General features: G+C 33.1%; 5 protein-coding genes across 10 annotated transcripts in view; 2 read left to right on the forward strand and 3 right to left on the reverse strand.

Moving 5' to 3' along the window:
• LOC107271016 (putative fatty acyl-CoA reductase CG5065) overlaps positions 1 to 4,057 on the forward strand; it is an 11,497-nt gene extending 7,440 nt beyond the window's left edge. For all 5 annotated transcript variants that reach the window (XM_015746582.2, XM_015746591.2, XM_015746571.2 and 2 more), the window contains exons 3-9: positions 1,175 to 1,338; positions 2,438 to 2,573; positions 2,644 to 2,843; positions 2,931 to 3,183; positions 3,263 to 3,453; positions 3,521 to 3,778; positions 3,852 to 4,057. In XM_015746582.2, coding sequence (XP_015602068.1) covers positions 1,175 to 1,338; positions 2,438 to 2,573; positions 2,644 to 2,843; positions 2,931 to 3,183; positions 3,263 to 3,453; positions 3,521 to 3,778; positions 3,852 to 3,957 — 1,308 coding nt within the window. In that variant the 3' untranslated portion in view covers positions 3,958 to 4,057. The remainder of the gene's footprint in view (positions 1 to 1,174; positions 1,339 to 2,437; positions 2,574 to 2,643; positions 2,844 to 2,930; positions 3,184 to 3,262; positions 3,454 to 3,520; positions 3,779 to 3,851) is intronic.
• A 208-nt stretch (positions 4,058 to 4,265) lies between these two features.
• Positions 4,266 to 6,722, reverse strand: LOC107271036 (40S ribosomal protein S3a). Its single transcript, XM_015746608.2, has 5 exons — positions 6,570 to 6,722; positions 5,826 to 5,929; positions 5,113 to 5,435; positions 4,616 to 4,777; positions 4,266 to 4,475 (listed from the first exon to the last, which is right to left on the reverse strand). The coding sequence occupies exons 1-5, from the start codon at positions 6,629 to 6,631 to the stop codon at positions 4,323 to 4,325; spliced, it is 804 nt and encodes a 267-aa protein (XP_015602094.1). The 5' UTR covers positions 6,632 to 6,722; the 3' UTR covers positions 4,266 to 4,322.
• Positions 6,723 to 7,311: 589 nt separating this feature from the next.
• Positions 7,312 to 11,439, forward strand: LOC107270688 (transmembrane protein 185A). The gene is made up of 5 exons (XM_015745930.2): positions 7,312 to 7,563; positions 7,980 to 8,325; positions 8,407 to 8,706; positions 8,814 to 8,937; positions 9,041 to 11,439. The coding sequence occupies exons 1-5, from the start codon at positions 7,526 to 7,528 to the stop codon at positions 9,250 to 9,252; spliced, it is 1,020 nt and encodes a 339-aa protein (XP_015601416.1). The 5' UTR covers positions 7,312 to 7,525; the 3' UTR covers positions 9,253 to 11,439.
• LOC107270660 (F-box/LRR-repeat protein 3) lies at positions 11,050 to 15,207 on the reverse strand. The gene is made up of 6 exons (XM_015745910.2): positions 15,187 to 15,207; positions 13,076 to 13,222; positions 12,769 to 12,985; positions 12,488 to 12,707; positions 12,131 to 12,376; positions 11,050 to 12,053 (listed from the first exon to the last, which is right to left on the reverse strand). The coding sequence occupies exons 2-6, from the start codon at positions 13,091 to 13,093 to the stop codon at positions 11,882 to 11,884; spliced, it is 873 nt and encodes a 290-aa protein (XP_015601396.1). The 5' UTR covers positions 13,094 to 13,222; positions 15,187 to 15,207; the 3' UTR covers positions 11,050 to 11,881.
• A 785-nt stretch (positions 15,208 to 15,992) lies between these two features.
• On the reverse strand, positions 15,993 to 21,911 carry LOC107270695. 2 transcript variants are annotated; one of them, XM_015745939.2, is made up of 3 exons: positions 18,926 to 21,887; positions 18,599 to 18,800; positions 15,993 to 18,362 (listed from the first exon to the last, which is right to left on the reverse strand). In XM_015745939.2, the coding sequence occupies exons 1-3, from the start codon at positions 21,143 to 21,145 to the stop codon at positions 18,085 to 18,087; spliced, it is 2,700 nt and encodes an 899-aa protein (XP_015601425.1). In that variant the 5' UTR covers positions 21,146 to 21,887; the 3' UTR covers positions 15,993 to 18,084. The 2 variants fall into 2 exon arrangements, with proteins under 2 accessions (XP_015601425.1, XP_015601430.1); XM_015745944.2 differs by having other exon boundaries at positions 18,240 to 18,380; positions 18,926 to 21,911.
• Between the last annotated feature and the right edge of the window lie 371 nt (positions 21,912 to 22,282).

A 22,282-nucleotide genomic window follows, 5' to 3' on the forward strand; every position in this document is an offset into this window, starting at 1 on the left:
TGCGTAATAACGGCGTAGCTGTGATTCTCCTTGTGATACAGTTTTTTAATTTTCTTTCGAACCAGATGAAAAAAATGTCATGTCCTTACATGTGCCGAATTCGTCTTGAAATCCTCTAACAGACAGGCGTAAAAAAATTATATGTTCGGTTGCAAAAAATTCAAGGTAACCTTGAAAAAACATTAAAAAAAGAGTTGACCAGTAATTTTTCACTATCACGTTAAAGCTCTCTTGAAACCATGCAAAAGCTGATAAAAAGATTTTCGATCGGACTGCTAATAACAAAGTAATCTCTACTGATCGCGATTCGTGATTCACCCTGTATATGGTAATTCGAGATCATATTAATTATGAGTCTATTAATAAATTAAACTATTTTCATGTTTCAACGTGAACCAAAATTGTATCTACTGCTCTTTTCCCAGTTTACTCGCTTAGACTTTCTCTTTGGCAAAGATGCTCATTTGAAAACGCCGTGTTTCACTGTGTATAGTAATTTCGCTTTTACATACTGTCTTAGGACATACAAGTCAAAACTTAACAAACAGCCCCTTCATATAACGCAATGAGTACCACTTTCTTTTTACTATTTAAATGTAAAACATATCTATGACTGAATTCAAGGGTCAATTGACTATTTGCCTAACAACCACATCGTGAACTCTTACTGTTTGATATAATAATAGAATGTCTGCTTGACTCACTGACATTCATAATCAGCCACGTTGCACCAGAGTGATCTTAGAAATCATAGTAAAGTATAAATAATTTCAATTGCACAATCAAATGTGGCAGATGTAATGACAGAGACAATTATGAATATCCTGTATTATTATTTTTAATCTGAAACATCCTTGTATACAGATATTTTGTTTCTATCAAAACAATTCTTAAGAAGAATTAAGAAGTGAATATCAAAATTTTGTATTACAGATCAGGAACTAAAACGATACCCAATATAATTAGAGCATACAAATTTTCCAGAATTAGTATTTTTATTATTGAACATATGTATATATATATTATCATGTCTGACAATGTAGACACACGCTATAGTAGGAGTCCGGTACTAAAAGAATTTTGATTCTTCAATTCAAATTTATCTTCCTCTATATCTATACTGAAAAGAGGATGTGTATTTGATCTTTAACAATTGAATATTTCTGACTATCAGCTTTTCGAGAAAGTGAGAAATCTCAGAGGATTACCTGAAATACACAAAAAGATTGTTGCCGTAACTGGTGATGTATCATTACCAGGATTGGGACTCTCGTCAGATGACCGAAAGATGCTTTGTAATACGATTAATATCGTGTATCATGCTGCAGCAACAGTAAGGTTAGTACAGTAGTTAACTTGAACAAACTATAGCCTCAATTGTTGATCGAATAATAGATACAGTTTCTTTTCGAAAATTACGTTGAGGCTGTGTTGAATAATGTCAAAATAAAATAGAGAAATGATATTTCTCTATTTTACGGAATACGTAAATCGTTCAGGACGAAACTATGACTTTCACAGAACATCCATCTGTATCTATGCTAACTAACTGTTCAAGAGGACGGTTATATGCTATCGGCTCTTTCTCTTTGTTAGTGAAGTAAAAACTCATGATTGCGCGATCTCGTTTCATTAACACCATGCTTTCTCTTTTACTATCCTTTAGGTAACACACCTTTTCGTGATTTACGCATGATTTATGTAACTGATTGTATTTAAACTTCAACGCAAAGACTACAATGTCAATACTTATAGTATGTGCCTATGCTGGTTAAACTTATAATAGTTTTTATTGATGACAGTTTATATTTTTCATAAGGTTCTAGAGAATAACTAATTGTAAGTAAAATTTGGGTCAGATTTGTCAAAGGATTAGTGGGTCAATAGGACATGTAGAGAGAGGATCTTTTTTTTATATATAGATTATTAAAGAGGGTGCCTACGGTTATGTATGTAGTGTAAAAGAGGAATTTACTGTATACTAATGTTAAAATATTTTGCCAATATTCATTGTTATGTAGAAAAGATGGAAATTACAAAAATCAACCACGTGTATTTTGATTTGTACGATTTAAGTAATACGTACATCGTTGCTGATTTTCTTATGGAACTAATTGAATGCCACGTTCGATTCATACATGATTTCGATATATCTAACAGATATTATATTAGTGTATGCAGTTTAAGGTATCGCGGGTACCGTTTTTTCCCGACTTGTCCAACCTTTTTGTTCAATGCTCAACCCCTTGGTGAAATAACTATGATGATACATAGCTTATGACATTTCAGAGATTATAAGGAAGCCAACAGTGAAAGTCCCGTAAAAATCGGTTCATTGGTTTTTAAGATCGTCGAACATAATCATAAAAACTTACAAACTGTCCCTGTTTATAATATTAGTATAGACTAGTTCATTATGATTTTTCATGATTTCCAGATTTGATGAGCTACTTAAAAGAGCTGTCATACTGAATACTCGTGGTACCAAGCAAATGTTGGATCTTGCAAAAGAAATGAAGCATCTTATTTTGTTCGCTCATATCAGTACCGCGTATTGTCATCTTGAGGAGAAGGCATGTGCTTTTAAACGGTAAAAGAAGGAACTAGTGCTTTACGTCTACTTAAGAATCTTTGTAATTTTAGGTTTTGAGTGAAAAACCATATCCACCACCGTCGGACCCCCATAAACTAATCAAGTGTGTAGAATGGATGGAGGACGAAGTAGTTGAAGCTATGACAGATAAAATATTGGGTGATTTGCCAAACACCTATGCCTTCACTAAAGCATTATCTGAAAGTCTTGTCGAAGAGGCGATGCCTCATATCCCAGCTATTATCTTACGGTTTGAATAGTTGGATATACCTATACTTTATTCATGACATTTGACAAAATTCTGAATACACAAGGATACATTTACTTTTGTCTCTAGACCCAGTATAATAATTCCAATATGGAAGGAGCCATTGCCTGGTTGGACTGATAATATTAATGGACCAACTGGGCTATTAATTGGTGCTGGTAAAGGTGTTATCAGGACTATGTACTGTAATCAAAATGGTTATGCAGATTATCTACCTGTAGACATTGCAGTGAATGCTATCCTAGCTTGTTCTTGGAACTATATTTACCTGAAAGATCATGAGAAACGAGTATATAACCTCACAAGCAGCACTGAATTTAAGGTGACCCTTTGACAAATTTTTAATCTTTACCTTCCTCAATCTTTTAGTTGAAAAATGATTTTGTTATCATTATTTCCAGGTATCATGGGCTGAGATAATTGAGAGGGGACGTAGAGTCACCGAGAAAGTACCTTTGAACGGTGTTGTTTGGTACCCAGGTGGTAGTATGAAGAGGTCCAGACTCTTGCACAATATTTGTGTTTTGTTTTTCCATATGATTCCGGCCTACCTCATTGACTCGCTTATATTTTTAGCAGGGCATAAGCCTATGTAAGTAACAATCACTGATAAAAATGTAATAGATGGTAAAGAATTTGAATCATTCTTTTGATTGCAGTATGTGTCGGGTGCATCGACGCATTCAGAAAGGGTTCGAAGTCTTCGAATACTATGCCAATAATCAATGGGACTTTGATAATTCAAATATTACTCAACTTAGAGAGAAGTTTAATGCCAAAGAGAAGATCTTGTACCAATTGCATGGTGATGATATGGATCTGGACGCTTACTTTGAGGCTTGCATTAGAGCTGCGAGAATTTATGTCTTGAACGAGCCACCGGAGACGCTACCTGCGGCACGTCGTCACATGAAAGTGTACGTAGTTTAAAAAAGTATTTTTTCAAAGGTTTTGTACAGTTTTTGCATGGTAATTATTTGTCTGTTACAGTATGTATTGGGTGGATGTCATTACAAAGATTCTTTTCGTTGTCCTGATTATATATACATTGTTTTCATGGAGCGAGAGTTTTCGAGCTTTGCTTATAGGCGGCTAAAAATTCGTACTCAGTTTACTATCCATTTGTTATTACTAGTTTTATATTTTTCAATACGATTTGTATTGTATTTTGACCAAATAAAACCTTACTACTTTAACCTATGTTATTTAATGATTGTAAGTTTTACAGTGGACCTAGAAAATTAATTTTGTTTTCGATTCATCTCCTTATGATTTAAAAGTTCAAAAAGAACCAATTTTGTGGCTGAACCATATTTATTTTTTGTCGTTGAGAAACTTTACTGCTCTGAAAATTCACAGCTGAAAATGTAGGATGAAAGCTGGATTTTCAATGACAAAAACACATTTCCGCACAGAGAAGTGGATTTTATTTTTAAAAGAGATGTTAGGAGCATTATGCCATTAAACAGACTCCTGTACGGGGGGTTCGTAGCCCTCAGGCCTGTCAACCTTTGAACCACCCTCTTCAGCGTCACCACTCTTTCCGCCACCTCCATCGCCGTGGAGCTCGAGCAACTTGCTCAACTCGAAACGTGGCTTCTTCAATACCTTTACCTAATAAGTTTAATTCATAGTCATTAAAAGACTTGTTCAAAGAAAATATTAATGGTTTTATTTCATTAATCCCAACAATTGTATTATGAATAATAATGAATGCAAAAAGTGTCGATATTAAAAGGTTTGCTAATACATACCTTGCGAATGTAGACATCATGGAGGGGGTAAATGCCCTGGCAGGCCTTTTCAATATCCTTGGCAATGGCATCAGGCAGGAGTTTGCTAACCACTCCCTTCAGATCGCTCTTTGCAACATCACCAGTGATGATATCTACCATCTTCTTCCGGATATTACGGACCTAATTATATAAATAATTTTTCAATGTATCAAATGATTATTTCTAACCACATTTTTACTTTTAAGTATCATATAATATCACTGAATATAAAACATGTTTGTCTTTTTTTAAGAATATTATACGACTGTAATGAATTTAAGTTATGGAGGTTAAGTAGAAAATTGTTGCAGCATTAAATTTCACTATTCCCTTTGAAAAAGGAATGGCGTGGTAAGTATCTGCTTTTTGTCTACGCAACTTTATAAAAAATCCATAAAGTTTACTAACAAAACTCAAATGGTATTAGGAGTTGCGGTACTTCAAAGTACTTTAGAAAAATTTTTGAAGTATTTTACCTGAGCATGTTGAGCGTAACAAGTTTTCCTAGTGCTAAGTTGATCTTTGTTGGTGAAACCGATGCAGAAAACCCTCAACAGGTAACCATCTGTCGTTTTCACGTCAACGTTAGCTTCAATCAAGGTCTGCCATTTCTTGACCATAGAACGCAGCTTATCGGTGGTTAGATCCATCCCGTGGAAGTTGGTCAGGACATTGCGGCTCTGAACATCTTCTGCGATCAGTCTGAACTTACGGAAGGACCTCTCAGCGTCATTGTCACTTTGAAGGTCTGCCAAAGAGACCTCAAATACACGATACTTCAGACCCTCAGAGGCAATTTCTGTTAAATAACAAAATTGTATTATTAAAGACACTTAAAGAAAAAAATATATAAAAAAGATTTAATTTACAATGTTTATGTGCTTGAAGTAGTGAATTAAAATTTTATTAATATGCTATATAATATAATAACTTTTGTTGCAAATTAAATCCATCATTATCAATGTGAATAATGACATGTTATAGTTTGCATTATTCTGCGCAACACTAAACGCCACACAAGTAAAAATAATGACTAGTGTGGAGCTGGGGTTGCACCATCGATTATTATTAAAGTTAATAATTAGACTATAGTATGCTACTTCATCCTGATCTGGGACAAGTGCCAATAGGAATGTATTATTAATGAATGATGATAATATTTCTAATATTAAAGTTATTAATTACTTACTAGTTCCTTGGGTCCTATTAACCAAGGTCTTGCCAACCTGACGAGTGGTAAACATGGATGGTGCCTTGACATCGTACCAATCCTTGCGGGTGAAGGGATCAACGCTATTAACACATACATATCATTAAGAAGTTAGTACATAATTCTTCTAATACTTAAATTATAAGCTTATGTAGATATTCCAATGAAGAACTTTCATTATCTTTATAACATCATTATAACAACGGTAAAGAACAGTTGAAGAAATGGAGTTTATCACACAGGTGTGTTAGAACATTTGTAATATTACTTAACTGATCCTTAATCACGTTTTCGAGGTTACAATAATTTAATATCTTCAACGAAACACATTTTGGCTGTACATTAGTACTCTAATGCAATCCGTTGCATTTTTAAAAAGTGCTTTTGCTTGGAATTCATCTTGAGAGAATAACTGAGTACTAAAAACAGTAACCCAATCGTTTCGTAAACAAAGCAACGTCATTCTGAATCAATTCGATCATCTATGGTGCTACATTTAGACAAACTTCTAGTAAGCATAATATTTTATTTGTAGCTGAAACACATTTCAGAAAATATGAAAAATCCGACAATATTCTAGAAAGAAAACGCATGGTGCCTATGTCACAGAGTCGAAAGAATCCATCTTTATCATCTACATCAGAGAACCTATTTTCGCAAAATTATTATTGAAAAAATCATAGAAATGCGAGGAATGTGATAAATATATTATTATTTACTTACATCTTCTTTTTAACTCCCTTTTTGCCTCCTTTCGAAAGCCCCTTATTTTTCCCCACCGCCATGATTAAAGATACAAACGGAAAGAAGTACGCTTACATACAGCGGAAGTCTCTGAGCTGACTACACAATCGATCTGCCCAAATCGTTTGCTCATTGGTTAACGTGAGTGTGTCGACAATAAAGTCGATTGGTCTTAATTTAAAAATATATATTTAAATTACAATTGTTAAAATAACAAGTTTGATGAAACTATCCTAAGTCCTAATATTATATGTAGCAATTATTTGTACTTCGAACTTTGATTTACAATCATGCTGAAATCAATTTCTTTACGTTCATCTATTTTGGCTAGAAGCCAATATATGATGCTATAAGAAAAAATTGAACAGTAAATATTTCTGTGAATTATTATTGTACAATATAATCTATGTATACTATAATTAATAATTTTGTATGTTTTATATAATATAAAAAACTGTTACAAATCATGAATGTTTTACTAAAATATCAGAAAGTCAAAACTATAAAATGTATTTATTGTGATACTATTCAGTAGTATAATATTAAGGCTATTATGGCTCTGTTTGACAAAAATTAGATAAAATTAATATTATGTTTTTAATTATTTGTACGAATATGTGGTTTTTTAAAAATCCAACTTTCTTAAGTCCATTCGTGCAAGGACCAGCATAAGGATCTTATGCTTACTTATCGAATGTCGATAGCGAGCTAGTCTTCGGCTAATTTCAGTTTGCTTGGAAATTTGCATGCAATCGGTGCGATCTTCCGGTTTTATTTTCTATTGTACGCAAATGCACGGGATCCCGTTCGCCTTCGTTATTAGAGATAGTTTACTCGGAAGACAGAAAGTTTTTGTGGAATTAGATAGTATGCGTTTAAAATTCACTTATTCGTGGTGAAGAAGTTGGCCTATATGCTAACCCATTGTTATAACCATGAATCTACAAACACTTTTTCAAGATTTCAATCCAAGGTAACTATTGTAAATCGCAATAATGAAAATTATCCAGTTTACTTCTTCTATTGATCAAATATGTAGCATTACTCATCCTAGTTATAATTTTAAACATTGACTTGAAAGAATTACAGTTGAATTACCTTCATGATTCCTGTATTTGGGAATAGTTGTAGATTGATACAGAAATATTTCTTTTTTGGAACATAAAGGCAAACTACAAATATATAATTTCATATTTAAAAAATTTATATTTATATTTCCAGCTCATTTTTCTATCAGGCAACATGTTTGATTTAGTCAAGTACATTGTAATATTTATGCTCACATGAAACTTCAACTTCTACAATATTCTCTTTTTTAAAGTGTAGTTTTTATTGGTGGATTGAAATATTCAGTTATATGAATTCCTAAATCAATATTTTAATTTTCAGCAAGTTCTTGGTACATTTATGTCTTATGGTATTTACATTGTTATTTGCCCTACGACTTGACGGGTTCATATTGTGGAGTTATTGGTCAGTATTTAGTCCAATATGGTTTTGGAAAAGTATGGTGATTTTGGGTGCAACTATTGGAAGTTTTGTATGGTGGAGACACCCTCATGCTCGATTAGAAGGAGATGCCTATGTACATTATAAAGCAATGCTAATCACACTAGCATTGCATCTTATATTGTTAATGTTTGAATTGCTGGTATGCCATAAATTGGAGACTAAGAGACATCTTTGGATACTTGTATTTATACCACTTATATTTATCTCCATTGTATCCATAGCAGTGAGTAATTCATTTATTAGATTATTAATTGCTGTTGCTGTTAGTATAATTACTTTTTTTTTCTGTTCAATTTTTTTACAGGTATGCATTTGGGCAGTGAAACATGACCGTTCATTTGAACTAGAATTGTTTTGTGCTGTGAATGTATTGCAGTTTATATTCTTAGCATTAAGACTAGATGGTTTTATTACATGGAGTTGGGAAGTGGTGTTTGTACCCTTGTGGGCACTTTTATGTTTATCTTTGGTTGCTGTTTTATACGCAATAGTGTTTGCTGCGGTTCTACTGAGAATGCCACAAGTTAATGCAAGACAAAGGCGGACCTCGTTAAATTCTGCACTTGCATATACATTTCTTGTGGTTCCCATATTAGTGTTTCAAGTAAGTTCCATGAGAAATATCTCACCGTTAAAAGTATATAATTCAATATGTACATATATATTCAGCTATCAAATACTCTTTAATAATATAATTTCTTTTCCAACTAGGTACTATTAGCAAACAAATTGGATGGAGACATTTCCTTATATTACACAACTATAGCCACGCCATTGTTACTGTCACATGTGACACTTATTTTTATGTCCTTTGGTGCAAAAGGTGGAAATAGATGTAAGTGTGAAAAAGATACAAAATATTATCATATACATATGAATAGTAATGTAATTACTGCCTGTAGAATCCCTGAAATTTTAATTAAATATTTTTTTAATAGGGTGGTTTGGGATACGCAAGGACTTTTGTCATTTTCTATTGAGCCTATGTCCGTTGCTTCAGGAATATGGTAATATCTCTTACCAGCCAAGAGACCATCAGGATCAGCCACCATTGGAGCCTATGGTTTCAGAGAAAAACGAAAAGCAAATTAAAAAAATCGATCTGACGAAACCCGTCGTGCCTATAATATCTATAGATATGCCCGATTGATTGTTTGGGCTTACTTATTTCGATGATTCTCTCCGAATGATTTCAATAACATATATTGAAGGACGATTCCCTTTCTCTACGATAGACATTTATCTCGCCACGAATTGCGGATTCTTGCCGATAAACTACAACCCACGGAGAATTGGACGTTTGAATTAAATGAAGAAGAAGAAAATGGAAAATTTTCAATGTAAATATAGGTTATCGGAGAATTCTCCAATTGATTCTACATGTGCTCAGTGATGGTTAAAATCGTTTGAAAATCATGTAAACAGCTGTTTATAATGAAGAGGCATTGAAGAAATGATTCGCATTTCAATTGCATAGTACCTTGCAAAGTTGTTAGAGTAACCTGAGACATTGTTCTCTAACAATGCTAGTTCATAGTACAGAAGAACCTCACATAATATTTGGTGCATTCGTACATCAGATCTTTCATCCCAGACATTGACATACATGTATATATTATTATGTTTCATAATGATGGAATGTTTATTCATATTGTTCAATTGAAATTTGTTGCAAAAAAACATAGGTGGTCATGTGTGTTTAAAAATTGAAATCACTTAACTTCTTCGTTTATAAGAGATTGACTACGCCGTCCACTTTGTTTCATTTATAATTCTATCAACGAAATGAAAAAGGGGGCTCATCAATTTGAATATTTGTCTCAATTATTCATCGGGATTAGCATGGAATAAATTTAAATTTGAGTGATTTGCAAATGGTTATCATTGCAGTTTGGAATGAAAAAGAAGGCCATCATTTTGAATATTTGTCCCAATTATTCATCGGGATTAGCATGGAATAAATTTAAATATGAGTGATTTGCAAATGGTTATCGTTGCAATTTCACAGTTCGTTTTTGGATATGTAAAGCGACGTGTTTTAGAAATTGTACTTTATTCAAAAAGTTATAGTTATCCGATAACTATGTGATTAAGTTGAATTTAAGTTTTAAATCCTTTTAAGCCCTTATCAAACGAAAAGTGCCATAAGACATTCAAATTGAATTGTCCAAGTCAAGATGCTATGACGACGTTATTTTGCTTATATAGTTCAACGAACTGAGTATGAAAGCCTAATTTTAATATTGCCGTATGCAAGTGACTTTACATTCTATGGATTATAATTAAATCGAAAGTTTTAAATGACTAAATATCGACATGTTGTGAACTCTAATTTTATAAGGGCTTAACGTGACTCAAGAACTTTCAATTTACAGTACATATTTAGCATTATATTTCACGTGCCGATTGAACTCTGATTATAAAATATTGACATACGATTAACAACAATAATTAAGTTGACAAATAAGTTAGTAAACAGATAACACGTGTAAAATGGATTAAGTGCGAAATAATCTTCTATTTACTATTGTCCATGACATGAATTGTATGTAAAAATTATTTATCATGGTTAAACCCTGTTATAATTTAATTAATTTCATTTGCCAACAACTACTTATTGATACGTGGAATCCAAAACACGTTTTTTAAGTCGTTATCTACAAAATTAAGTCTTTCCAGTGCCTAGACTTGTCTGATTGAGAAAATTTGTAATATTTTGTAGATGTGCTGCGAAGCAGTAACACGTGTTAACTGTTTAAAAAAAAAGAGGTACTTCCATTAGCCTTATTAAGCAAAGAAATGGATGAACCTGCTGGGACATAAGACTGAGCGCTTCGCATTCGTAGATTATTGTTAACGAGGATTGATGCAAAAAATTCAATTAAAACTAGGGAAAGAGAAACTTGTAAAAGCGTAATTGTTAATGTTGCTAAGAAAATCATAGCGCTAAATGCCCAATCATTTATTACGTTGTATAATAGAAATAATGTACAGACTTCGTTGTATTATAATATTATACATATATTATTATATACTATACATATCTACCTATTATGATGGTTGATTAATAATTAGTAATATTATTTTATTTTATATACATTAAACTTAATAGAGATTATGATCATCTAATAAAATTTATATTTTTTGGTATGACAATCACTTAAGATAATTCAAATTTTAATGGAAGTGTTTTTGAGTTGTCGAGAGATGTAACATATATTTACGTGTTTCAAGATTTTTCCAAAATGGAAGCGTTTCTTTATAAAGATTTGTCGACATTATTTTCTTACGCAAGTTTGATCAAAACGTGGCCAAATAAATAATTCTTATCTTGTGATTAGAAGACTTGCTGTTACATGCTTTGTTCGAACGATGTGTGCGTTATAAAAACAGTCTATATAAAAAAATATATAAATAACATCATTATTGTGTTTGCATGAAAATTAATTAACAAGTATTAACATTGTAACTGTAAAAAATGTATTCCACTTCGAGAAACAATTTGCTTATGATATATAATGTAAAAGAATCTACTAAATATTGAAACGATATCAATATTTTGTTACAAGCATCGCGCATTCAGTTGCCACTATAATATTCATTACCAATGAAACAATTATCACTTAGCTCGTGTTTCAAAGAGTTCAGTACATCAGTACAATAATCGCATGATCAAGTGGATTCAAAGAGATTTAAAAAAAATACAATTATTTCATTATTGTATCACTTTAAAATCCTGTACTTCCATCTTTTCCAAATTGTTTTCAGTATTCATAGTTTCACCATAACGGAACATATTCGGGTGTCCAGGTTCGACCAAGTAATGAAGAAACTTTTGCAATCAGTTCATTAGTGTCACACTTTGAATCATCTATCAAAGATATTTCCCAGATATACAATTCTCGAAGACTGTTTCCTAGAAGTCTAACGAACTCTGCAAGACCCGAACAGCTACGTGATAAAATTAAAAATAGTTTATTCGTGGCTTATTCAGGTCACAAGCAATAATCGAATCATTATATACTCACGTAAGTTTACAGTCACCTAATCCAACGATGCGCAATTTTGAGCAGCATCGTGCCACAGATAATAATCCTTGGTCTATAAAATCGGCACCATGAGCACTAACTATTAATTCCACAAGACGTGGACAAGATTTACCAATTTTCATGAAAACAGAAGCTGGGACATAATTTCCAAAGTAGAGATTTGTCACTGGGAAATTGCATAAAAAAAGAGACTCGTAGTCTTCCTCTTCGGCCAAGTAACATAATCTGTAAATGCATTAATGATAACATTAAAGAGGTACGTGACGATCAAAGTCAATGTAATGAACAGAATTTAAAAATGATAGGTAATAAAAGATAAAAATACGCTTTACGTACAATGTTATTTTGATATTGGGAGAATGCTTGGCTAACGACTGCCAGGCTTTGTCACTGACAAGTGGAAGAGATTTTCCTTCTCCATGTGCTTCTATACATAATATTTCCAAATGGACATGCTCTTTGTCGCTGAGTGCCATAAGTAACTCATTACTCAGTACAGAGTATGAAATGGATAGTTCCCGCAAATAAGAGCAACCATTTGCCAATTTCAAAATACCTGAAAAGACCAAAATTTTGTTAACAAAATACCAACTCATTTGCCATCACTGTTAAGTTACCCTTTGGTGATAAACGTGGACAGCTCATACGCAAATGGTGTAGTGTACTTGAGGTATTGGAAGCCAGGTTCGTCAATGAAGGATCGTTCACAGGAGTGTGATCGATCATAAGCGATCTCAAAGGTGATCTATCGAAAGCTATTGTCAAGGATGAAGTAAAGCGATTGCAATCTATATAAAAAAAGGATGACTTCGACACGTTAATTAATTCCAACATCTGCAAATATATATAGCAAATTGAATAATATTTCGTCATATAAGAATAATTACAAAAAACTGCGTGTAAAATTAAATACTCAATTGTTACATTCAGGGGGCAGTTCATCAGTCTTGACAGAATGATACAGGCGGCTTCAGCAGATTCGACGCAACTATCCGTTTTCAGGAATACGTAGCGCAGGTGGGATCCATATGACGATGTAAAATAAAGTCTATTAAACGTGGACTGATGGAGCTGTTGAGAGAGAAAGGAAGTGAGTTTCGTGCTAAATTGCACCGTCGTAGTCTTACAACTATAGCTGTACATACTACCTTATACTCTATTCATATAAGTATGCAACTATTTGGAACAGTAAAAGGGATAAATTGTGTGCCGTCAGTTCAGGGCTTAATAAGAGCCAGTAGGCTGTTCACGTGAGTGTCCATGACACGATTGCTGATCTGTGCAACGATCACGTGCAGCAAGGGAGAATCGAAGGAAAACAGGATTTCATTTAAAAAGGACTTTCACGGAAATCGTATTGGTATTTCATGGTATTGAAAGAGCGCTCTCATTATTTTCATCTTTCCTTTGACACTTAAAAAAAATTAGGTGCAAACAGATAGTCTAATAAAGTGTATTTGCAGTAATGGCAAAAGAATGTTATGTTTCTTCTTTCATAAATATATTATGCAATTGAAACAGATTCGCTATGATTTGTTAATATGAATATTACTTCAAACTGGCTATACACATGAATAATAATTTTTTCTTTGCTAATTTAATGGTTATATATTACTTGCTGGTCTGACTGATGTTGAATTCAAATGTGCGCCAAAGTGCAGGTCTGTGGGCTGCTAAAAACCAGCACACACGAGATGCCGTTAGAAGTTTCGTATATGTTAAATTCTTAAGAATTCCAAGTAATATGTTCTCTGGGACTTTAGACCATCCATAATTCTGGTTGCTGAAGTTCATCTTTCCTTGGAATTAAAATCCTTTCGGCATAGATCTATGGAAAGAGAATATAATTTGGATCACTATGATCAATCGATATTAATAGAGATTAGGAGCTTCATAAAGTTCGGGAGTCTCTCAATACAAAAATTCAATATTTATACGCGATATTGCATTTACTCTCGTCATTCCACAATTCGACAGATATACTAAATAAAATTAAACTTTCCTTTACATAACATGTTTTCCTTTTGCTAAGCTAGTCCAAGCTATAAAACTGTCCACGTGTTTCGCGCTCACGTGCGTCTCAAGCCTGCGGATATTAATCTAGACGTAGAAATTGCGGATAATGTGCGTGTGTATGCGCGAGAGCGCGTGCGTGAGTCAATAGGGAGGGGGAGAGAGCGAGAGGGGAAGAAGAAATATAATATATAACTTCTGTCAGTCATACGCATTCGTAACAATCCACTAAGACGTAAGAATATGTATTATTATTTTCTACATTGAATTTAATTTTAATTTTGAAAAATCCCGCAAAAAAGAAATGTATATGTATATGCAATAGTCTGTTGGTTTCAGTAGTCGATTTCTTATAAATGGAATGAAATTGATTATTGTGGGTCATGCTGTCATTAATTTATAAATCTGCACGTCCATATGTGATAAGGGTATCATTACGAGTACGTCGTAAAGCTTATCATTATCAATAAACTAAATGATAATGCCTAAGTGACAGACACGGGAAGGAGAGATAATTACTATATATGATCCAGGTGGGATTTTCTTGTAGTAGGTCAGTTGTATGAAATTTGCACATATTTCGTATTACACTGTTTCAACGCGTCACGTGCCATTGCAGTACTACGAATTTGATAATTTAATATTTCGTACACTGGCGCGTCATTATACAGGGTGAACCACGAATCGTGATCAGTAGAGATTACTTTGTTATTAGCAGTCCGATCGAAAATGTTTTTCTCAGCTTTTGCATGGTTTCAAGAGAGCTTTAACGTGATAGTGAAAAATTACTGGTCAACTCTTTTTTTTAATGTTTTTTCGAGGTTACCTTGAATTTTTTGCAACCGAACATATAATTTTTGTACGCCTGTTTGTTAGAGGATTTCAAGACGAATTCGGCACATGTGAGGACATGGCATTTTTTTCATCCGGTTCGAAAGAAAATTAAAAAACTTTGTATCACAAGAAGAATCACAGCTACACCGTTATTACGCAACCAATGTTGTTGACAAGTCAAAATTTACCAATCTTAATTGTAGCGATGTTCAAAATGGTGTCCACGAGCTGCAATGCACTCGCGTGGACGGTGAACAAAAGATTGTTTTACATTCTTTATGGCCTCTTCTCTACACTGATGGCGACTGAAGACGACAGAATGGATGCGTATAACGGCGTAGCTGTGATTCTCCTTGTAATACAAAGTTTTTTAATTTTCTTTCGAACCGGATGAAAAATATGTCATGTCCTTACATGTACCGAATTCGTCTCGAAATCCTCTAACAGACAGGCGTAAAAAAATTATATGTTCAGTTGCAAAAAATTCAAGGTAACCTTGAAAAAACATTAAAAAAAGAGTTGACCAGTAATTTTTCACTATCACGTTAAAGCTCTCTTGAAACCATGTGAAAGCTGATAAAAACATTTTTCATCGCACTGCTAATAACAAAGTAATCTCTACTGATCACGATTCGTGGTTCACCCTGTATACGTACGTAACAAGAGTTGCGATAGTATCGTCATCTGGTTGAATACTTACTGAGGATAATTGGGCTATTCATTGCTTCTGTGCGACGTAATGGTGATATATAATCTTCGAAGAAAGATTTTCAATAATCTTTAGGTATGATTGAGTAATTGTACCCATACAATGTTTCAATTATCTAACAATATGCGTTAACTTGTCTCAATAAGTATTACATGATAATTTAAAATATCGAATTTTCGAATAACTTTATTAAAATTATTATGCGTCATATGAAGAAATATCACGTATTATAAAAGAAGGAACAAATTTAAACATAGGTCGGCATTCACAAAGAAACTAACAGTATGCAACATTCAAGCCACTTTAATAATATCCATGAAATTCTTTATTACAAAATTATTAAACTTGTCTTTAATTTATACAAGTCCTATAATCATTTTATTATCAGCAGAATACATATATTGTACTTACATTTAATTCGACATCGTACTAATCGGCACTACAATTTAAAGTACGGATGTGGTGTAACGCTCTTTATCAATCGAGTAAAGAAATTGCTTCGAATTTATAAATCGATAATAACGACAAAAAGCGATATTTACTTTAAAGTTATTAATTCCCAGACATGGAGCACTGAAATTATTCTGGAGAAATATGTCGTGCGTTTGTCATGAAAGTCTCAATGGGTCAGCATCCTACATTGATTTAGGTGCACTGTTGTTATAAATATATTCAGCGTATCAGGAATTCTAGAGAATGTCCCCACTTCTCCAGTTACGTCAATTTACTCGTTTCCAGTCTTACAAGACAGTGCATTGATAACTATTATAAATCCAAACAAGAATTTCGTTAGCGGGATATTAACGTGAGTGGCTCCTCATTAAGAGATTAAATTTGGAAAAGAGATTTGTCTGGGAAAAAGTAATACATAACTACTCATAATAACAGTAAAACATAAACTTTTTCTCTCTGTATATCCCTTGCACCATAGATTTAGCATACTGTCGTTTGTATAGGTGTGTACACATAAGATTGACAGTTGACCTTAGGTAACTGAACTTAACTTCGAATCGTTTGTTCTGGTGGCTCTTTAATATTCAAAATATCTCCAATAATTTTTCTTTGATGGAACGTCTTAAAGTTATCGTATTGTAAAGCTCTTCCAACCACGGCTTTACAAGGTTGTTAGCCAATGTGGATGCATAGCCACTTCATGTGAGGGCTTTTACCGCTGTCTTGCATTATTTGACACACAAATAATATATGCATTATTAACATATTGACAAAAACTTTTGTACGTTATCACTAAACATTTTATTGTTAAATTTCAGAAAGTAACAAATGTATGTATGTATGCACATACATCCGCGTTTATCACTTTTGGGTGACTCATTTAACTAGTTATATAGGTACTGTGAATGGCTTGGTGGAAGCGACATCTCCAATTCGCAAAGGTGACGGGGCTCCGTAGACTATTGAACGAATGTTTAATTATCTAAAGTTAATTCAAAAAATTCCCTAGCACAAAGAATTTTCATAGGATTGTACTGATTTCGCGTCTATTCCTTATATATAATAAAAAGATTATGCACTACGTGTCAATAATTTTCATATAGATTAATATATGATAAATATTTTGAAGGAAGGATGCTGATAAAATATGATATCTAAACAGAATATATCCTATTTCATATATCTAACGGATTTATATTAATTAATCTAAGGAAAGAATTTGTACGATACGTATACCATTTATTTATATGAATTTTCTAAGAAAATTGGCGCACGTATATGTATAGAGAATTTTTTCATAATCCGATGATAATGCAAGAAAAATATCTCCTACATTAGTATATAAAAATTGTCGCTTATTATCAATTATTAACTATAATGCTAATAAATACTTTCGTAAATACATTTTAGCAATTCGGAAAAACAATATATGTGTTATGCATGTGTGTGGAGGAGGAATGACGAGCTATCATCATAAGAAATACATCTTCCATGTAAAAAAAAGGATAGCTTGAAACTTATTACTTTAATTCAATTCACATAAAATGTTATTTTATGATTAATGAAGTTATTTACACTGTGTAGAAGAAATAAGATGGATTTTATACTAAACATATGTACATTAATTATTCAACAATAGTGAGGTTGTTAATCACTAGAATAAGAAGAGTTGAAATTCAATAGTTTCATTAAATAACCATTTTTTAGGTTGTTTCGTAAACATAACACCTATAACTTTAGCCATTTCAATCTATATACAACTTGATATAACTCATACCATTTTCAATCTATATACAATTTGAACACATTTCACATGAACGTTTCTAGATCACTATAAATTTGTTAGCTATATAACAATAAAGTAGTATAACTGAAAATGGCATAAAACAGACTTATTAGTAAAATTTAAACGTACTATCGAGTGTCACTTCATAGCTTTGTTCAAAGCTTCTACCAAAGTCTGATTTTTAAATTCGTCAGACATGGCCATGACAGTTTGACCAGCATAATTAGCAATATTTGGAATTGCTCCTCGATTTATAAGTAGTATAGCCAAGTCATCATGCCGATTTTCAACTGCATGAAATAAAGCTGTTCGTCCTGATCTACCATCGCAAAGATTTACATCTGCACCAGCATTTAGTAACGACTCTATTCCTTTCGTGAATCCCACTTGCGAGCAGTAATGTAATGCGGCAAAACCTATTCAAATTGAACTCACTTTTTTACCACATCAAGTTGTGCTACTTTCATATGAACGCAATTTCAGACAACACATAATGTCCAAAAGTCGTGTTTAAGGTGTCTAATGGCACAGAAGTTGTCTTTAAGACATTTTGGAAGATGATTTTTGGACATATGTGTTGTCTGGGATGTTTTGAGAAGCAAAGCTCAAAACTAAGGTTCATAGGTTTTTATTTACAATATACATTAATTACCTTGTGAATCCAAATTGTTGAGTAGCTGCGGAGTTTTAACAAAAGCAATAAGGTCTGATAGAATTGGTAATGATAATTTGCTAGCAATTGTGATTGCTGAGTCATGTAAGGGAATTGAAGAAACAGGTTTTGCTCCAGTCCTCAAAAAAAGTTTCACTATGCTTGCGTCGATATCATGTAGTACTGCTAATTCTAAGCTTGTCTGCCAATAAAAGTGAAAGAATATTACTTTAGAAACCTGATTGTCAAACGTTTAAAGACTAATTTGACAAATGTCATACTGAATATATATAATTATTTAATCCACGTGAAATTTTTGATAATTACCTCTCCATTTCGAGTCGGTATATCCACGTCCATCTTGCAAGCTTGAAGAACAATCAATTGTCTTTTGATTTCATTCAGTGCACCATTAAGCACCGATTTGTGAATTCCAAGCATGCCATTTTCATCCCATTCTATTGCATCCATAAAGTCTCTTTTCATCTGTTTATAGATTCTTTCAACAGAAACGGATGGTTTATCGAATAAGTCAATAATTTTAGATGAACACTTATTTAAATGTAAAAGGTTTTCCATCTCTATGTCTGGTAGAAACAGCGAATTATCTGGTGAAATTGAAACACAGTCATCATTCAGAAACTGTATAGATTTCTCAGATATACTCATGCGCCCCAAGCCTGACTTTTGAATACATTTCGTTTGTGTACTTATACGTTTAAGATCTGGAAAGTCTTCAGACGCCAATATAAATTGTTGAGGATCGATCAATCCAAAAATCTCTGTTTGCGTATCAGTATCACCATAAGTGATTGTTTTATGAGAGGGTTGTATAGGTATTTCTCTTTCAAATTTCAATCCACATTCAGCAAGAGCTTTTAATGCTTTAGCACGAAGGTCTACATCGGTAACACTGCCCAAGGCTTCTTTAAGTATATTTAAGTTGCTTGAAATGCTTCCATTGTTTTCATTCTGATCTGGAATTATCATTGTACTCTCTGGTTGATCTTTAACACTGTCTTCAAAAATATTAGTCTTCTCGACAGCATTTTTCTTTTCTGCAGCAGTATTATTTTGTAGCATTTGAACTGTGTCCAGAGGAAAATTATTTTTTTCTGGGATACAATTATCCCGTACAGTTGTATCAACAGTACTTGAATTTATTGGATTTGGAGCATTTGCACCCACATTTTTATTCTTTTCTATGTTCAAAGTGTTTTCACGTTGTACAGTTGGTGGGTCTACGAGTCTTACAGGTTGTCTCATAATACAAATTTCATTACAAGTATTTTTTGAACTGCTTGATGAAATCTGATCACAACGTTTAATTACAACATTGTTACATCCATATTGTGCTATTTTTTTCGAATTAGAAGGTAATGTTACACTTAGGGTATGTTGCACTGCTTTATTAACTGTTGTACTAGATACTTCTTCGTTAACTTTTTTATTTAATCTTGGAATTCGAACTTTATGATAATCTGGTAATTTCACAATCCGTCTATGTATCAACTTTCCATTCTTGTTTTTTTGAACAGTAATAATAGGCTTGGTATCATGTGAATCGTGTTGATAGCTTTTACTACTATTAATATCAAAACTTGTAGCTGCAATACTTTCTGTATAATTTCTTTTGTTCTGCTGGGAGCACTTTCGATTTATTACATTCTGTGTTGGTGATACTACACCTGTGCTCGGTGCTACAGTTTTAAGTTGTGCAAATCCCAAATTTGAATTAGGTTTTATTGCAGTTGTATTACCATTGGCTTGAAGTATTATGACTTTATGGGTTGCAGGCAATTGGAAAACATTTACATTATTTGGCTGAATTTGTAACTGTGGAATCTCAGAATGTGTCTGAGATGGTATTACAAGTACTTTATTTTTATCTTGTTGTGCTTGATTAATTTTTTCTTTTTCCTTTGTGCTTCGTAAGATTCCTACTCTTGTTTTTCTTTTACCTTCCTGATGTTCCACAATGTTATGTAAAGTAAAGTTTTTTGGTGATATGCGCAATTGATTTAAACCAGTATTAGTATTTTTATCCGCAATGGACATATTAATACTATTTCCTAACGGAGTAGTCATTTGTAAATCACCCTTTCTTGTTGTATTTGTATCTGTAGCTTTTAAAAGTGATAATGCAGATGGGTTATCTATTCTTGTAAGAGTACCATGGTTGGGTAATGTAATAGTTTTCCCTTGAGTCAAGTCAGGTCTTTGAGATAGTACTTGAACTTTAAATTCTCCTAAATCTTTACCATCTGGTAATTTTAGTTTTAACTTTTGAAACATAGCAGGAGAGATAGTCTTCACAACTGGTGTGACTCCCATATCAGTAATAATTGGCATTAATGGAACCATGTTTAATGAATTTTTACTCTGTACCACAAGATTTTCCAAAGATTTACTTTGAACTACTGATACCTTACTTGGAAACTGTTGCGTCAATTTAAATGGTCTTATGCATTCTACTACTTGCGTAGAAGGACTAACATTGACTGCAGTTATAGGCTTTTTTGACACAACTGGATGCATAGAATCCATCGATGAGCTGAAGTTGCTTTATATGAAGAATAATGTCCCACAACTTCAAATGAATTATGATAAATACTAAACACAAATTTTCATTATCCTTTTTAAAGAAGAAGTATATATTCCCGTTACAGAAAACATAATCACAGAGAAAAATAATTGGCACTGATTAATGAGTAAATTATAGTTTTGAATTTACAAAATATACAACCACCACGATTGGTCTGAAATATTATGGATCATGTTGTTTAAGATTTTTCAAATATTAAAACAGTATTTATGGCGTCAGTGAATGGACAGAACCACATGATCGTTCTGCGTATAAGATCAACAGAAATTATATCAATAAGCACAGAAGACGGGACATCCCTGAAAGTCTGTTTTTCAATGTTCAATAATGGAGCGTAAGAGATTGACACGCGCTAAAGTAGTCAGTCTGCGTCCACAATAATATCTAATATCCGATACAATAATCGAGTTATTAAAATTTTATTTTTCAAAAACTCTTACATATTTCAGGTTTTTCCCCGATGTACAATAAAACTTTTAGACGTTGGCAAATGCGCAATGTGACAACGCAAAAGCGGAAATCATAGCTGTCATCTTTGATGCAGTGGACTAAACTAGGGAACCCATGAAATTCAATGGAGAACTGGCTTGTGATGGGAATTCAAAAAATGTCTAAGTAATTTGCTAGAATATGATGGTAGAATACCAAAATGCTGATTAGATAATTTATTTATAACTTAATATATTAAGAAAATCAATATTAAAACTTGTTAAAATATTGCTAAAAGTCCGGGAGCGAAAACACTTTGTAATTGGTCGGACGTCACAACCTTTTCTAATATGGAGTTTATTTTATAGCCAAATAGCCAATGAGGAATGCCCATATTCGAGCTTCGCAAGTTGGCGACGAATGGTCGGCGTCGTAAGTCGTTATTATTTAAAGTTTACTCACTAATCCGCAAGACGGCAGTATGTACCGAACACACATAGAGTCTTTCTAGTAAGAATCCGGCCAACGGTGGGGCTTGTTAGTGATTGCTCCGCCATATTATGGGCTCTTTCCGGAATAGAATGGTGTGTGTGAATACGTATATGGGAGAGATTCGCATTGTGTAGTGTGGGTAGTGTTAAGCCCTGTAC

Source organism: Cephus cinctus, unplaced genomic scaffold (assembly GCF_000341935.2).
Source record: "Cephus cinctus unplaced genomic scaffold, Ccin1 Ccin1_scaffold0080, whole genome shotgun sequence".
Lineage (NCBI taxonomy): Eukaryota > Metazoa > Arthropoda > Insecta > Hymenoptera > Cephidae > Cephus > Cephus cinctus.

Excerpts from the sequence above, each read along its gene's own strand:
- LOC107271036 (XM_015746608.2), bottom strand. The coding sequence starts at position 6,631 with ATGGCGGTGGGGAAAAATAAGGGGCTTTCGAAAGGAGGCAAAAAGGGA. Across the intron at positions 5,930-6,569 it reads AAGGGAGTTAAAAAGAAGAT|CGTTGATCCCTTCACCCGCA; the intron begins GTAAGTAAATAA and ends ATGTGTTAATAG. Across the intron at positions 4,476-4,615 it reads ATGATGTCTACATTCGCAAG|GTAAAGGTATTGAAGAAGCC; the intron begins GTATGTATTAGC and ends TAAACTTATTAG.
- LOC107270660 (XM_015745910.2), bottom strand. Across the intron at positions 12,708-12,768 it reads TCCACGTTTATCACCAAAGG|GTATTTTGAAATTGGCAAAT; the intron begins GTAACTTAACAG and ends TGGTCTTTTCAG. Across the intron at positions 12,377-12,487 it reads CCCAATATCAAAATAACATT|ATTATGTTACTTGGCCGAAG; the intron begins GTACGTAAAGCG and ends ATGCATTTACAG.
- LOC107270688 (XM_015745930.2), top strand. The coding sequence starts at position 7,526 with ATGAATCTACAAACACTTTTTCAAGATTTCAATCCAAG. Across the intron at positions 8,326-8,406 it reads TCTCCATTGTATCCATAGCA|GTATGCATTTGGGCAGTGAA; the intron begins GTGAGTAATTCA and ends ATTTTTTTACAG. Across the intron at positions 8,707-8,813 it reads TTCCCATATTAGTGTTTCAA|GTACTATTAGCAAACAAATT; the intron begins GTAAGTTCCATG and ends TTTTCCAACTAG.
- LOC107270695 (XM_015745939.2), bottom strand. The coding sequence starts at position 21,145 with ATGGATTCTATGCATCCAGTTGTGTCAAAAAAGCCTATAACTGCAGTC. Across the intron at positions 18,801-18,925 it reads TACCGACTCGAAATGGAGAG|ACAAGCTTAGAATTAGCAGT; the intron begins GTAATTATCAAA and ends TTTTATTGGCAG. Across the intron at positions 18,363-18,598 it reads CAACAATTTGGATTCACAAG|GTTTTGCCGCATTACATTAC; the intron begins GTAATTAATGTA and ends CAATTTGAATAG.